This window comes from Alosa alosa, chromosome 24, assembly GCF_017589495.1.
Source record: "Alosa alosa isolate M-15738 ecotype Scorff River chromosome 24, AALO_Geno_1.1, whole genome shotgun sequence".
Taxonomy (NCBI): Eukaryota; Metazoa; Chordata; class Actinopteri; order Clupeiformes; family Clupeidae; genus Alosa; species Alosa alosa.
This window is the reverse complement of record NC_063212.1, coordinates 13735071-13752819: the sequence shown is the minus strand read 5'-3', so window position 1 is coordinate 13752819 and position 17749 is coordinate 13735071. Positions and strand designations below refer to the sequence as shown.

Below are 17749 nucleotides of genomic sequence, written 5' to 3'. Positions count from 1 at the left end.
TAGTGAAAACTGTGTAAGGTCACTCTCACTCTCCCTTGCTAAAGAGCTAATGGTTTAGTCCACCTGCACGATTCATAAGGTAGTTTAGGCCTATCTTTTGTTTATTTAGTTGAGCATCGCTAGTAGTGGACCGCTAATTGTTTCGCTGCTGGTGCAATGTCTTTCTCCAAGAAAGCCAAGTCAGGTTACTAAAAACAAAGGCCAAAACAGGAAAAAGAGAGACATCAAAATGAGGGGAAACAACTGCTAATAAACTTCTTTCCAAAGAAAGGTGAGCACAAACGTCAAAACACGAAATCCCATGGTGTTTGTTTTAGCACTAATGATTGCGGAGATATTTAAGCAAAGTGAGACAACCGATTGGAATAGCGGAAATTACACTTTCATAGGTTAGGCTAATCTGATGCATTTCGTGATCCAGTCTCCATCACTTTCAGAAAGACTGCATGGCGCCAGCTTGATTCATGTCCTGTTGTAGGCTACATGCTGATCATCACTAGTGGTTTAGGGCGCAATTTTTTTCTCTCCGTTTCCGTTTTCGTTAGTCTTAACTTTTTTTTTTACTCAAGTAACGGATGGGATTTTTGATGTAGCGAAGTACAATACTTACACTCAAAATGTAATCAAGTAAAATTTAAAATACCGATTTTATAAACTACTTAAAAAATACAAAATACACAGAAAAACTACTCAATACAGTAACGTGAGTAAATGTATTTCATTACTTTCCACCTCTGCATTTTAATAAGATGAAAATGGTATGCGGGGTAGCTAGTAGGCACTTGAAAATCTATGTGAAAGTTGTTCAGTGTATATATATTTAGTGTACAAAGTACCAATCTTGTACCATAGATAAATGAATCATTGTTTTGCCTCAGGGACAAGAATGAAAACACATTGTTATTTATGTATGAATGAAACATGGTACATCATGGGCACTTTATACACAAAATTACTATCAACTGAACTATTTCCACATTGATTTTCGTGTTCCTACTAGCTACCCCACATAGCATTTTAGTCCTATGAACATTACCAAAAAATGCAATGACACCTTGTTTTATCCTTAATATCCTCATGTGCATTTGTTATAGAGGCCTCAAATACATGGCTCAATATTAATATCAAGTATTGTATTTGCTGACAAAATTATTTGTGTAATGATTGGTGTCGTTTGAATACATAAAAAGAGTTTAGAAGACCCTCAATGTCACCAGTTTTGCATTTGTTCTAGGGCTTTATATAAAACTAATGAATATGGCATGCAAACTTTTAATGGTCCAATCATACTGAGAACATGTCTGTCTTCCACCCTACATGCTGGGAATAATACTTTTCAAGATATTAATGTCCAAACATGGCCTCCAAGATGAGGCAATGAAAATGATATAAACTTGAGAGTGAAAATGATATAAACTTGAGGGTGCATAAATGTATGAAAACATTGGAATTTAAAACAAATAACTATTGCATTAAAACCCACTATAGTGTAATGCCACATATTTTTGAAAACATCTAAAACTGTGAAAGACTTTAATGACAAAGGTAATGCAACGTAACACTTAAAATCCTCTTTCTTCTAGAAGGGCTTCCTATCTATGAAACTATCGAACTCACAGAACCGACCAGACCAGGTGAAGTTTCAACAGACAACCAGCTTTTATTTATCATTTATCACAGTGTCATGTCCTTACTGATATCTATTTTTTGATAGTGATGGATACAGTGTATGACAAACTGTCACTGAGCAGAATAGGTACGTATCAGCCTCTCTAGATGGAAAGAAAATACTGTATGACTTTGAAATAAACCCAGAATCAGCTCTGGTGGAAGCTAATTGTTTGAGCATACACAGAAGGCTTCAGTTATCTGCCTGGTGTAGCCTGCCTGTAAAGCATGGACAATTTTCTAAGTGTCCACAAACTTTTGAACAGTGTATACTAGAGTATTTGCAATTCATTTACAGATTTGCATGTGGTCAGTATTTTTATATGAATTAAAATTAAGCTAAACCACCAAGGAGCTACTTAACTCATTTAGTGCCAAAAACGTAATATTGCGTTTTTCCTTCCCATGCGTTGAGTGCCAAAAACGTAATATTACGTTTTTAGCTTTTTTTTTAAATTACGAAACTAGACACTCTAACACACCTTATATGTGATTTTGGGAACTCTGTGATGAATGGAAATGAAATATATGATGATCGAAAACTCATGAAAACGCACAATCTGGCCATTTTATCTGGACATTTTATCATAACTCGTTTGCCGCTTTGGGTCGAATCAGTGACGCATCCACGTCAGCTCAAAACCAGGCCATTTTCGTGGGTCTATCACTAGGTGGCAGTCTCGCCAGGTCTCGCTGATCACTTCCTGGAAAGTTTACAGGCAACACTTCATTTTTCATGAAAGACGTTATATCTCAATTTCTAGAAAAAAAACAGCGATTTTGATGAAAACTAGCCTTTTAAACGAGCTATTGTATGTGTTTATAGCTATAACACAGAATATGCTGTGGCTGTACAAAAATCATCAACAATGGTCTAGATTGCTGGCACTCTAGGACAAAGCTTCCGAAAACAGCTTGGCATTCAATGAGTTAACATGTTAAATCTGTTGGTTTGATAATGGTGTTTTCATATGCCATTATAGGGAAAGATTACTTTCTTAACTCTGAAATATATTTTGTAGGTCTCTCAGGCATGTTAGAGGATCCATCAGATGCCGGTCTATGTACTTTTGAAGGTAAGGACTGTAAAAGCAACAAAGTCCTGGTCTCTGTACTTTCATAGTAAACTTCATCAATATTGCCAGATTTTGAGCAACGTTAAATCAATATTAAATCAATCAGTGGACACAAGTTAAAATAAGAGCAGTCAAGACACAGCATAACCGCACCCCCAATTTGCATTGTAACCATCACACAATCACAGGGGGGGGTTAAGCCTATGGTACGCTCCCGCGTCTGCGTTCCGCGCACGCGGCACTGGTGAGCGCGTGACGAGAATTGCGTCATTTTTACAGCATGCGTCGCGTCTTTGAGTCGACCGAAATTTAAGACTGGCGCGCCAAAGTGACGCCGTGACTGGGCGCGATGTGTGAAACGGAACTGCTGTAAACACTCCCCTCCAGTAGGTGGACCACATAGAAGAACAACACTTAAACCTAGAAACAAACCTAGACAGAAGAAGACTTGTTTGATTACCATAACGACGATGGAGCAGAGAGAGCGCCTGTCCTCAGCTTGCCTGGCTTTGAGTTACGTGAGACACCACGACATGGAGTCAACTTTGACCGATTAAAGCCACAATCCACAGATACATTCTTTAACATTATATTTAACGGTCACTTTACCATCTATGGTGTAGAACCCAAAGTATTTCAAGACACCACATTTTAGATGAGTTGGGGATGTAATTATTTGTCTGTTGGCCGTTCTGTGCGACACCTTTGATTGTCGAAACAGGGTGGCTGCATGGGCTCATTGTGGGTACTGGCTATTATATTGGCTTGATTTGGTCAAGAGCCCTGGATCATATAGCACTGAATGAGATGGCAAACAATAAAATAAAACTAATCATAGACTGTAGAAATGCGCTACACAGCACTAAAAACCGAATAGTTTATTTATAGTTCGACTACGGATATTTCACGTCATGTTCGAATAAAAAGTGACAGCCCTACTCCCTGCATAGAGAGCTGTCATGACTTTGGATTAAATGCATCTTTTAAAAATGAGCGTAGCCTAGCACCTATTACTGAACAATGCTGAAATCAAATCGCGAAACCCAGAGCCATTTAAAGGTATCTATCTACAACGTTCAGGCGAAACCCAGTAACACTTGCTGATCGAGATGCATTCTGTTCCGTAAATAATGCGTTATCAATAGTGATTATAATAATAAAGGGAATGTAGCCTACCTCTACCAGGTGCAATCATTATCGCCTAGCCTACTCCTGAACAATGCTCAATCAAAACAACTCAAATCTCGAAACTCGCCTGTCAACACCGGATAATGCATTATCATAATAATAAATGAAGGAATAACCGGCTACCTCTCGCTCTAAATACACCCAGTGGCGCAAAAAGTGGGTGTGCGCTATATGCGGCGCATAGGGGCGCAGCTCCATGTGGGCGCCAAAGTGATGGTAAAAAAAAACGAAAATAATATATTTGCTATTTTCTATATGTAGCTACTGTTGTCCGTTTCTAAATCATTTCAACATTTTCTCAATGTTCTATAACATTTTAGAGGACTAACAGGCTATAGAGTAGGCGCCCTATCTCATAAGATTCCATCATAGAATTTTGACATAGAAGGGGGAGTGGGAGCGCTGGGCGAGCAGATAGGCCTACGAGTAGTGAGTTGCCGTCTATGGAAAAAGATGGATACAGCAAAAAAAAGCTGTTGATGACTAAAAATAGAAAAAGAAAGAGGGAAAAGGAGATGGCATGTCAAGGGATGCAACATCAGTTAAATAAGTGGACGGTGAAAGGCAACAGGTAGGATTTAAAGTGATGACGTCTGTACTTGGAGGCTTGCAAATATGAATGTTAACAGACTAACTAGCGTTTATTAAGCATAATGCCGATTGAAACATAGCCTATTCCATTCAGATAGCTAGGTGGCTACCATGCTCATACTGCACTTTTAATGGCCAACTGCAAACAGAAATGTCATGCTAGCAGCAACTCATTACATGTTTCCATATCCTTACAATGAAGGCTCCTTGTAATAACTTAATATTGTGTTGTCAATGTGGTGCAAACAAACAAGGCTAGAGTGCCTATCAGCCTTATCTATTGTGAGCAATAGCTGGCAAAAGGACGTTATGAGAACCGTTTAGACTCTCTTAAAGTGGCAATGCGCTACTTATCAAGTATAACATCAAGTTAGACATCAAATTGGCAGCATTTCTTTAAAAACATATTCAAAAAATAATTGTTGTTGTAAATTATTGGCCTTTTGTTTTGATTTAAAAGTTGTTTTTTTTTTTGGGGGGCAATATTGTTGTTGCCCCTGAATACACCATTAGCACAGTGAGACATTATACATTATGAACACAAATAGTTACTTCAAAACTTTTATTGACACGTCATATTTACAGGTTTTTGATTCATACTTTTTGGTATGAGGCAGGTGTGAAGACTCAATACAAATTTAATTGAGGACATCTGTACGCACAACTCTTTCTTACCATGCTGTGTTTAGAAAAATGTCTTTACTTTGTATTGCACCATTATTGCTGCCCTCGCAGCACCGAGTCACTTAGCTATAGGCTAGCTAAGTAGCCTAATAAGCAAGTAGGCTAAGCTAGTCTCTCAGCTATACCAACAGGTGTGCTGTGTGTTCTGGTGGACGATAAATGGAGCGATGCGATGGGCCAGCTTATCAAACTTCCCAGCAGACAGGCGAAAGTACTCGTGGTGCTTTTTCCTTCATCAGCTCTTCCTTCGTTCAGTGCTCGCGACATCCCACGTTCTTCTTTTTTTCTTCAGGCGTTTCAGGCTTCTTTGGTGGTTGTGTCCTACTTTCAGGCTCGACGTACCGCCCCCAGTTGGCGGGGCAGAGTATCACAGTTAATCCGTAGTGCGCAGGCGCTAACCTTAACGACTTAACGCGCATTCAGGACAGCAGAAGTTGGAGTAGACTTCACATCCACGGCAAAAATGACGCACGTCTTGGACACACGCAAATGTGACGCACGACCATACCAGAGCCTTTAGTGTCCCACACTGTAATGCTTGTTTTCTTTCCCGCTATCAAACAGCACAAACATCATTCAAAGCTCAAAGTTAAACAGTCATATACTGTATCAATAATGTATATTATATCCATCTTAAAGGTGCACTACGAGTTCCTGAATGACGTCACTTATGTTGATGTTCAAAGTAAAACAAAACCAAGCAAATTCGCCCCTCCCCATGTACTAATGGCACATTGTCATAAAGATACATTTATCTGCTAGCATTATATCATTGATTCCAATGGAAAAGACAGCCAGTAGTCACACGTTACGTGGCCTACTGGTTAGGGTTTTGGGCCTGTAACCAAAGGGTTGCCGACCAGTAGGAAAAGTGTGGGCGGGGGAAGTGGCAGACCACTGCTCTCCCATGCCCACATCCACGGCTGAAGTGTCCTTGAGCAAGGCACCTAACCCCTCACTGCTTCCCGAGCGCCGCTGTAGCAGGCAGCTCACTGTGTTGGGATTAGAGTGTGCTTCACCTCACTGTGTGTTCACTGTGTGCTGAGTGTGTTTCAATAATTCACGGATTGGGATTTCCTTCACGGGTCTTGGTCATGTAAATCCCATGAACACACAGATAACTCTTACATCAAACTTATTTTGGGCCTTTTATTCACGTTTGTTTAACGATTTAGTAAATATGATATAAGCCCTTTTCGTTCCCCACTTCGCTGCAGCTCCATAGGTTTCCATAATATCCAAGTCATCGTTCCCTATAACCATTATTCAAGTTTGTTAATATCCTAAATATAGCTTACCTTTGGGGAAAAACTGGTTAAATGTCGCTGTTCTCCCACTCAGTTTTCTGTTGCCTTGTTTTTCGTTTTTGATAGGCTTATCCAAGTTTTTCCTCGGATACATCTTACTGACTAACTGACATTCACCACCTGTTCTACACACACAGAATTCAATTCTAACGAGCTTTAGAAGCAAGCAAGAATGAACCATAGAGAGTGCATGTGTCATTGAAAATGCTATGGCGCAAATGTTTACTTTTGGATGACAATGACAACTGGTAGTGTAGACATACTGATAGCTTTGATTAAACCTGAGCGACGCATATGTGAAGATATGTGCCAGGCAGTCGACGGCCGTCGGATGGATAGCCATTCTGGACTTTTCTAGAACGCACAGATTGCCAGTCCGTCCCTGGCACAAAAACCATGCAGGGACTCATAGTGCACCTTTAATACTCTGTGCCTCTTTCCTTGTGTCTAGGAAATGCTTCTCCAATGTCTAGTCCCTGTTCATTAGCAGAGTAAGAGATCGTCAGCATTTCTGAGGAGAACAAGCTGGGAATGGAACAGAACTGTGTACATGTGGGTAATGCAAACTGTGGTCAGTTCACTTTGATGAAAGTAGATATGTAGGCTAAACAAGACTGTATGACTGTATGAACAGTATTCACTGTGTGCTCCACTGTGTGCTAACTTCATGTTAACTTTAATGTGACCTTTTTTGTAGTTGATGATGTTGTTGTTTATATTGTTATTCATTTTCCCTGTTGAAGGCATTGCAAAGTTATGATTTTTAATGCTGAAATGGCTGCGAGTGAACTCACAAGCTTTCCTTTCTTTTTTCTATGGATACCCAGTGTAGGCTTACTGCTAAACAAATGGACACTGTTCCACATTATATTTTTCAGAATGCCACAGCCCCAGTCTACATATTCTTATAGAGATCACATATTAACCCTTACTGAAAATCAATATTAGAATGCATTGTGTGTCACTGTGTTATTAAAGGCTATACATGCTCTCATTTTATGTTGTGTCATGTTATTGCATCATTTATATTAATGCCTCACACCATCAAGCAGATGACTATCCACAATACACTAGTCTTGTGGGTAGGGATTAACCCTTAGATGCATACAGTAAGTGGGATCAAAAATGACCCCAGCAGTTGTTTTTTTGCAGTATGGTAATTTTAAATTGTTATCGTTTAATCTTCCATGTATTCCTCAAATAGGTTGTCTTTGACATGCCATGGGGCCATTTGGATTTTTATCTAATTAGTATATTTTTTAAGTAATTGCATTTTTTGTATCAGTACCACACTTTTCCATACATGGGGTCAAAAATGACCCCAAGCATTTTCTATTGAATTTCAAAGGTTAACCTAGGAACCTTTGATTTTTATCAACTGTGACTATCAGGTATGCTTTTACTGATGTATTATCATAAACTTCTCATAACATATCAATGTATAGGAAATTACAAAAAACTACATGTTGCCCTGAGGCAACATTGAACCATAACGGACTTGCATATGGCCATACCAAATATACTAAGTAGGGAAGCACCTGTATAAAGTACATGAATGTGCTTCATGAAGTTTTATAGAATGTCATGAGTAAATGCCCTGACTAACATACCAACATCCATGGCTTTTAGTGTTGTGGTGAAGCTGCATACTTGCTACCCTGTACCCTGTAGCCCCAAGTTTGAGGCCTGACTTATCCCTCTATTTGCTATAGGCCTACCCCCTGTATTTGTCTTTTGAGATTGCTTACTAAACTTTCAGAAAGACAGGTGCAGATCTCGGAGGGAAAGTGGATGTTGTAATGTGTGTGTGCATGAGTGTGCATCAGTACATATACATGAGTATGTATGGTTGTAAGTATGCAAACTCATGGATGTGGTTGTGTGTGTATATGTTTACTGTACCTGAGAATGTTTGGGGATATTTATGGAGCTAGCAAATAATTTATTAACTAGCAAATAACAGTGATTTTGATGATTTCATATGATAATTTGTATTATTATAACTTCATATCTGTAAAATATTGATTTTCATTCCGCAATGGTACAATGTTGCCTGAGGGCAAAAACTGAGTTTAAAATGAGATTTTTGTTTAGTATGAGACTTGTAATGCAATGAAAACCAGATAAATATTTGTTAAGTTATAAGGATAGGTGTTTTGAATTAATAAATTAGCTTTAATTCTTAAAAATAAAAATTATTTCACTTGTTACCGTTATGGTACAATGTTGCCATGAGGCAATCTTTAAAATATATAAAAATTAAAAACATATACATTATTATTATATTATGTTGTTCTCATCATCATCAAATCATCATCTTTAACCAAAATGAAAGAAATATCTAAAAGTTTACAGCATAAAATGCATTAATTCTAATTGGGGTCATTTTTGACCCCACTCATGGAAGAGTGTAGGTGGTTGGTAGGTCATGAATCTAAGGGTTAAATTATCAGCACATGCAGCTAAATAGTTGGACAGTATGAACATTTTCACAATTATAGACTGATTTACTATTTTCTATTCAAGATGGAAAATGCTGTCTAGCTCTAAAATCTTGATTTTCAGGATCAGGGGATATTTGATTGTGTCGTCCCTATTACATTGTCTTTTTATAAGCTTTTTGTCTCTTTCTATATGGAACAATCTACAACAGGGGTGTCCAACTTAAGGCCCTGGGATAAGGCCCTCCAGCAGATTCCATATGCCCCACCCCCATCTGTTTTTGGTAGGCAGTGAAATTTAGAAGAAAAAAAAAAAAGATATTCACATCCACTCAACAATGTGTAATAAGAAATATCGCTATGATATGATACATTTTCTAAACCTAGCACTAAAAAGGAAGGAAGAGGCAGAAAAACTAACACGGAAGTATGATATTTTAAGAGATAAAAAGCAGTATATGACAGCAGTACATGATTTGTACTTGTTTGCTCTTAAGTGCATATAGGAAAGGAGTACATCATCAAACAACACTCTGATACCCTTGCAGAAAATGATAATGACTGTGACTATGAAGGTCCTCATTCCAACGAATCCCGCTCACTGCCTAATATGAGTTTGACACCCCTGATCTGCAAGAACCACCCAATAGTGTCTAGATAGTGGAACAAAATGACAGAAGTTAGTTGATTGAGTTGTATTTGTCTTGTCTGAGATTGACAAGTCAAAACACTCTGATCCAGGCCCCTTGCATCTTCCCATGACATCAGTAAATGAAAGCACTCTACAGATGTTGAAACAAGTGAAACATGATCCTTCTATAGAATTAACTGAACCACATCGGCCACCTCTATTCTGCCTCTACACGCCTTTTCACACCAGATCGAGCACTACAAGTATTACATTAGAAGGATTCCCACCTGACTTACTCCAGTCAGGATAAAGACTGAACTCAGGCATTATGGAGTTGCAGCTCACTCTCATGTTCTTTCTGATGTCAACACTTTTAACTGCAGGTAACACACACATTATGGGTCAGGAATCAGCTTTTGTAAATCTTTTGTAAAGGATGTGGCAACATGCTATATTAAATGCGTTCAATTTAACATGGACATGATTTCCGTTTTTTTATCTGTTCTTATTTCACCGAGGCATTTGTCACATTGAACAACTTGATTTTTATTTCCAGTGTGGTCCCTGGCCTGCTGTTGTTGTCCAGCAGACTGCAGACCCACCAGAGATGTGGACGAAATGGAATGTTTTGCTTGTGTTTATGCTAAAATCATTTGTCATTCTATGGAAGAGGAAAGAATTGCATACGGTAAATTGTAAAAAGTTATCAAAATCTCTCTCTATATATATATATATCACCAGTTTCAAGGTAGAAGTTGTTATTGTGAACAGTGGTTGATAATCATGTGTCTCTATTTTCTCTATTTTTGGTTTTGTCATTCCTATAAGACAGTATGTATATATTCAACATTAAAATATTAACCTATAGTATATATTATATACTCAAAAAAATAGGTTTTGTGTTAAAATAATGATTTTAGAGATTTACGTATACATTCTCTGACATTGTTTGTTCACCTGTAGGTTGCAGAGAAGAAATACCCCTGTGTATGAGGAGTCTTCTGCCATGTAAAGAGTGTGACTGTCCATTGTGGATGGCTGGGAGGTCTCCGAAAAAGTGCAAGTGTGGTGTGCTGCATTTGTGCTGTGTTTCTAGAATTATGGGTACCTGTCTGAAAAAGTTCAAAAGACTTTGTTTGTTCTGTTAAATAATGACAATGTCAGTATTAGTGAGGAGAAACCATAGGCCTCTATAGTCCATTTGCAAGGAAAAAGAAGAAATGTATAGAAATAAAATAAACATTGTCCTTTTCTACTAATCAATTTGTCTTTTTGAACACAGAATTACACTGCAACACATCTCTCAATTTGAAGAAATGTCTCAGCCGATTTGGAAAAGTCCTCCCATGCATCTTGAAATGTGCCAGTGAAGAGTGTTGTCTGTCTTCAGAAAGTAAGTTTAACCAAGAGACTTTTTTTGCATGCCTATCACCATTGTGTGTTCCCTTCTTGACTCTCTCCTTTTTCATTCTTCTCTCCACCAGTTGGGGACCATGTTGATTCCAAGGCATGCCTCCCTTGGTGTATCTGTGCACAGAAACATAAGCCTGAACTGGGTACCATCTGTATGGATCGGTTCTGCTGTGAGACAGTTCCGCCAAACAGAGACATAAGAACCGGACAGAACCTACAGGCCTTACTGGCACCTTTGGCACTCGTTTTTCTCCTGTCGTGATCTTTCCTTTTCCCCTATTTCTTTCCTTGTCTTTCTCTGATCTCTCCATATTTTCATGGACCATCATGTTCTCAATTTTTGTTATGTTCTTTCTGTGAACTATATTCCTTTGCCTGACAACATGCTCCATTCCTGAATTTTCTCTATGGTTATACGTTATAATGATGTGCACATAGAATGCTTTACAGTTTTTGGTAACAGTGCAACTTGGGTCACACTATTTCATGACATATAAACTATATTATACAACAATTGGGTTCTATGGAACTATTTATTTGTTTCTGATTGGCCTCCGGCCTCGTGGCTACGGCCGAACAACACCCGTGGGAATATCCATGACCAACCCCACTCTCACTCGTGCTATATTGCTTAAATAATGAAGTGCAATGTAATACAAAATAGTACCATCTAGCAATGCACCGTATCAGGGTGTAACCTAGTATGTAACATACGTAACCCAAGAGTTACAAAACAAAATACATATAGAATTGCATTATCAACACCGGCAGATAGGAACATTTCTGCAGATATTCCTATCAGATAAATCAGCAAGACTATATACATACACGGCACAACTTGGGTTTCAGAGGAAGCACAGAACTGTTCAAATAGGATGAGATCTAAAAATGTTCTTTGAAAATGTGATCACATCAAATTGCATACTTTACATATAGACCATGTTGCAATGATGTCTTTATTCTTTATAAAAATACAAGTTAAGGGTAAAATTAATGAGAATGGAAGATGTACTGTATGCCTGTATTTGCATGAGCTAGACCATCTCCCTTATAATAAGATGTTGTCTCTGCCACCACAAAGTTATCTCCATATCATGATAACTGGTTCAAGGTTCAACAAAAGCTTTTTTTCCTCTGGGTTGAATAAAAATGAAATGGGATTTAAAAAAAAAAAAAAAAATAATAATAATAATTTTGATTTATCTGTATGTAAAGACATGCCTTCAACATGATCTGGGATTAGTGTTCATAAATAGAGAACCACTTGAGCTGTCAGATATATAATGGGGCATTGTGTGGTAATAATGAGAGGTCCTGACCTGTCCCTCTATAAAGCCAATCCTCTCAAGATCTCTCAGTTGTACCTTCTCATTTCAATGCGTTTTCTTTATTTTCATGACTATTTACATTTGATTCTCAGTGAAGGCATCAAAACTATGAATGAATGCAAAGTTATTTGGCCCACAGGTGAATATTTGTCAAGTTATGGCTTGCTGAATATGGTATTAAATGGAAAAAAATAGCAACCTTGAATAAACTAGAATATAAGACATGTTTTCAGTTATTTCACACGTTTTTGTTAAGTGCATAATTCCAAATGTGTTCATTAATAGTTTTGATGAATCTACAATGTAAATAGTCATGAAAATAAAGGAAACGCATTGAATGAGAAGGTGTGTCCAAACTGTTGGCCTGTACTGTATGAGCAGCTTCCTCATTCTGCCCAAGCTGCCCCTGCAAGATGGACCTGAGGGTTGTGCTCATTTTGACAAGTGCATACATCGCTCAAGGTAACAAAACAAAATGAAAATACATACTTTTAAAGCAGTGATATGCATTTTGTATTTGCTAAATGATTAAAGACGATAGATTAGTGTTATATGGACTGTTTCTGGTTTAAATGATTGTTTAATTGTAGTTTTTAGTATCGTCTCATCTTGATCTCTGTGTTCACATACAAATCCTACTGTATTGTTTGTTAGCACAACTCTACTTTCCTGTAATTGTGTTTCAGAGTAAACATAAAGATAAACTTAACAAACTTAAGACAACAACAAGTGTGCCATTAACTCAAAGAAACAATTTGGCACTGAAAATAAGACACTAATTAATTTTAGAAAAAAAAAAAAACATTTTTTTTTAACTCACTCATTAATTCACACCTAGACTAAAACTGATACAGCTGGGGATGTGTGTGTGTGTGTGTGTGTGTGTGGGGGGGCGACCTCTGATCCACATCTCTTGGCTGGTTCTGGGCCAAAGGGCAGTGCAGGCCAGTCTAACACAAAGGACTCGGAGGTCTCAGCCAGGATACCATCAGAGAGAGCAGGAAAGCCTGGTGCATTAGGCCACAGGTCATGTCACCACAACATGTTGTTTAATCAGGCTATCAAATTCTCTATTAAAGACTTTGTAATGTTTTTGGTGATGAAGACATTTTTTGGTAGTTCCTTCTTATTTGAAGACACATGAGAGGGTCGACTGCAGCTTCAGTTGCTTCAGTAAATAATAAATTGTAAAAGGACTGCATAAGCATAGTTCTACAAACTAATGTTATTTAATCAAAGAAATAATGTAGAATAAGTGGTTGCATAAATATTCACCCCCTTCAAGTCTGTATTTAGTACTAGATGCACTTTTGGCATTTTAAGGGGAAATATCCAAGCAGAGTGAATACTTTTTATAGGCACTGTATGAGTAATTCATTTTACATCACAGTTAAATTCAATCAAATTTCCAACAAAGGTACTTATTGTCACAGAAATAACCTGCAACCTTTCCACTAGTAATATGGCCACTATTCTTAGCCGACTGAGTACAATACAGCAACAACTAATCACCTCTGACTGTTTTCAGTTTATTCCCTGATGTGCAACAATTGCTTCCCTGACGCCACTGGAACCTGCCACGATGTCCAGGGACCCTGCCCTGACCAGTGTGCCAGTGTGATGATCGCCACATACGAAGGTCAGACACTGTCAATGATACTGTATGTACGTCTGGTGCATCTCGCAAAAATTAGAATATCATGGAAAGGTTTTTCCCTGTAATTTATTTCAAAAAGTGAAATGTTCAATTAATTTAGATTCATCTACGGAGCCCAGGAGGTGTCATTGTAAGATATTTTTGTATATCAAGATAATGTATGCTCATTTGAATATATTGTGAGGTTATTTGACTAAATTGTGGTCTAATTTTACTAGATTGTGTATATAATTTAGTATATAGTGTGTTCGTTTTACTACATAGTGCTCTTATTTTACTAAATTTTGGTCTCATTTTATTAGATTGTGTGCACGATTTACTAAACTAAGAGCACAATTTAGTAAAATGAGTGCACTATTTAGTAAAATGTGCACACAATTTAGTAAAATATGAATGCACGTTTTCTGAATATACACAAAAAATATCTTGCAATGACCCCCCCCCCCTAGCCAATTTATGTTTTATTATAACTCATGGAAATAAAATATCCATCACCTCAACATTTTACAACGAATAGTATATAATACAGAAATGTAGACCTGAGAAGAGTTATAATTAAGTCAAAACATCAGCACTGGTTTCCTGAACTTTTACTCTCAGTATGGACAGGGCAATGGACTTTTCCACGATACTGTAATTTTTGAGATGTACCTCTGCTTCTGCTCTAGCCACATTTATGCAGATTTACTTGTAGGCTAATTTTCAAATATCAAGTGGAGCAAAGAATGATTCATTTTGTGCACCCAATTTACCTTACCTTTTACTACAAACATTAAAGTTAAAGAAACTAATTATAAATTCCTGTATAAATACTATATAACTCCAGTTAAGCTTAATAAGTTTGATGGCACTAATTCTCCTATGTGTAGAAAATGTGAAACTGAATCTGGAACATTTATGCATTTATTTTGGTATTGTAAAGCTGTTTACTCCTTTTGGGAGAAGATTCATAAAGCAATTCAGGATATGTGTAACTGTACTTTTGAGCTATGCCCTATGTTATATTTGTTGAATTACAATGTGGAAAATAAATACAGTACAAGAAAATGTGTGTTTACAATGCTTTCCTATTTTGCTAAAAAAATGTATACTTAGTACATGGATTTCCCAGTCAGGACCCACCTTGGGTCAATGGCTAGAGCAAATAATAGACTTGTTGCCCATCGAAGAAATCACAAGTAAACGACATTCAAGACTGTAAGATTACCTATCCACTTGGTCCTTAATATTGAATTATATACAGTACATACTATAAAATGACAAACTTAGATTGAATAATGGATAACCCACAGACTGTGGTAACGTTAGGATTATTATTATTGTTTTGATTGTTGTTGTCTTTTTTTCCCTCTTCTTTTTTTTTCTTTTTTTGGCCTGTGGATGTGTCTAGCTGTGTTGTCCCTGCTGTTTTTGTGTGGTTGTGTGTGGATGTGTGTGTGTGTGTGTTGTATGTGCTAAATTGTGAATAAAAAAAATAAAAAAATATCAAGTGGAGCATTGAGCCCTCTTTGGTTTCCACCGAGTAATGTGAGAACACACAGAGAGCGTGCTCATGTAGATCAAGAACGTAAACAGTCACATGAATTCCAATATAAAAGTTCAGACTGCATGTCACATTGCAAAACATTAGACCTGTAACATTACACCTGTAGGATTTAGACCATATACGAAAGTAGCTCAAATTCAGAATTGAAAAAGTGAGATTTCATGTGACTTGCACTGTTCAGACTGTTTGGACAACATCAGACATGTGTCACATCAAGTAAAAAATTTGGATTTGGCCTGGTAGTGTGGACATAGCCATATCTGTTTTTGCTTTGTCATAGTGTGTAGTGTAGTGTTATAGTAGGCTTCGGGGTCTTACAATGACAGTAACATTGCTATTAGTTTGCTAAAAATGATTTTTGCACACCACAACTGGAAGAGTAACATACCCATTTTAATTTGTAGTATTATGTGCAAAAGAAATTGTCCTTGAAAACACAATAGTCTGCTGCTTTTCATTGATGAACTTTGTATTTCGTTTTACCAGTAATTCTACGTCAAGAAAGGTCAAACAACCAGTTGAAGGCTTATATATGTGTTTTATCTACAGATTACAGGAGGAAAGGTGTGATGACTCTGAAGACATGTATGCCCTCTGACATGTGTGTCATAGGCTCGCTCAATTTTGGCAACTCAAGAGTTAAATCGGAGAGCACCTGCTGCAACACTGACCTCTGCAATGACAAAACTCCTCAAGGTAACCATAAAAACGTAACAATTCAGTCTGCATGCTTTATTTCTGTTTATCGCAGGAATTCAGGGGCTCTTTTAGGGGGTCAGACACCTTTGTGAGTGTCTCCACTGCAAGAAAATGACCCTCTAGAACATCTTTTGTTTTTTTTCCTGGGGCAAATTTCATTGCTTGAAACTGTAGGCTGCTATTTCAACTTGGCCATTTAACATATATCTGGACTGATATCTGATTTGATATAATCTATTGTGTCTGTTGTTCTTTTGCAACTCTGAATGGTGCACTGTATATTTTTTTAGTTTGGGGAGCACATCATCGCATGACAGAAGACTTAATTGTGTACTTGTCTTTATAGAATCTCTTACAGACATCTCTAATAAGATGAGATGTTACACCTGCAGAAATGGAGATTGTACTTCAATTATACAGTGTTTGGGAGATGAAGATTGCTGTGTCACATCTACATCTACAGGTGAGGTCCAATAAAGAAGTTGATTGTTTTTCTTTTTGTTGAAGAGCATCCTTTGACAGCGAAGCTTTGTTGGAGTCAACTTTAAGAATCTGAAAATATCGATCTATAAAGCAAGAAGCGTCTGTGTGTCTGTGTGTCTGTCTGTCCTAATGTCTGTGGCACGCAAATCTCCCTGACCGTTTGTCAGACTGACAACTACAGTTGCCGGTGCCGTCAGAATTTTCCCGGTGGATTTTAGCGCTCCACTCCGCCCCTGCGGGCACTGCACTAGTTAAACATAAACAAAAATGAACTTTACCTTGTAATCATTTGGGATTGTATTTGTGAGTCATTATGAAACATTCTCACTGTCATATTCTCTGTCTCGGTTTCTGTTTTTAGATGGTATTCAGAAAGGATGTGCATCGAGATCGATGTGCCAGCAGAGGGGCTCGAGTCACTTCTTATCCAGCATGGCGGATGGTCTGGCCTGCTGCGAGGGGAACCTGTGTAACGGCATAGAGAGGACCAACAGGAACACAGGAAACTCGGGTCACAAAAGTCACACACAGAGCTTCCTGTTGCTGACACTGCTGATGTATGTGGCCTCCAACTGACCTAGTCTCTTGAGCTGTCTATTGGCTATTGCAAGTACCACAGTGAGCTAACTATAAAGGCATGCAAAATGTTGCAAATACACAGAGCACTATAGGAGCTGCCAACATGCTAACTGGTGTTTTTTGGTGATAGAGTCAACAATGTTGTGATCTAAAAGATACTTTCAGTATTGCAGCCCAGCCCAGAACACAAAGCAAGTTCACATCTGATGGGAGCTTATTTATATTCAACCCCTCACATGACCTAACACAATTGAAGATGACACCAAAACTAATTTCTTGATAAAAGGTAATTGCCGTATATTACATGCCTGTTTCTCATTGACATCTCTTCTGACCCTGTTTTTTCATGTTCTCTGTTCATGGCCTTTTCATTTTCTCCATATGTTTTCTTTCAATTTCTCCCTGAGAGCTACCATGCAGAACTTGTCTAGATACTGACAATAAAAGAGTTAACACTG

General features: G+C 37.8%; 2 protein-coding genes across 2 annotated transcripts; both read left to right on the top strand.

Annotated features, from left to right (window-relative positions):
• The first annotated feature begins 9706 nt into the window (after positions 1–9706).
• LOC125289756 lies at positions 9707–11473 on the top strand. The gene is made up of 5 exons (XM_048236731.1): positions 9707–9969; positions 10143–10274; positions 10550–10690; positions 10869–10979; positions 11071–11473. The coding sequence occupies exons 1-5, from the start codon at positions 9915–9917 to the stop codon at positions 11259–11261; spliced, it is 630 nt and encodes a 209-aa protein (XP_048092688.1). The 5' UTR covers positions 9707–9914; the 3' UTR covers positions 11262–11473.
• Positions 11474–12626: 1153 nt separating this feature from the next.
• On the top strand, positions 12627–17749 carry LOC125289667 (urokinase plasminogen activator surface receptor-like). Its single transcript, XM_048236622.1, has 5 exons — positions 12627–12789; positions 13856–13966; positions 16080–16226; positions 16576–16692; positions 17074–17749. Exons 1-5 carry the CDS (start codon positions 12741–12743, stop codon positions 17286–17288), a joined length of 639 nt encoding a protein of 212 aa, XP_048092579.1. The 5' UTR covers positions 12627–12740; the 3' UTR covers positions 17289–17749.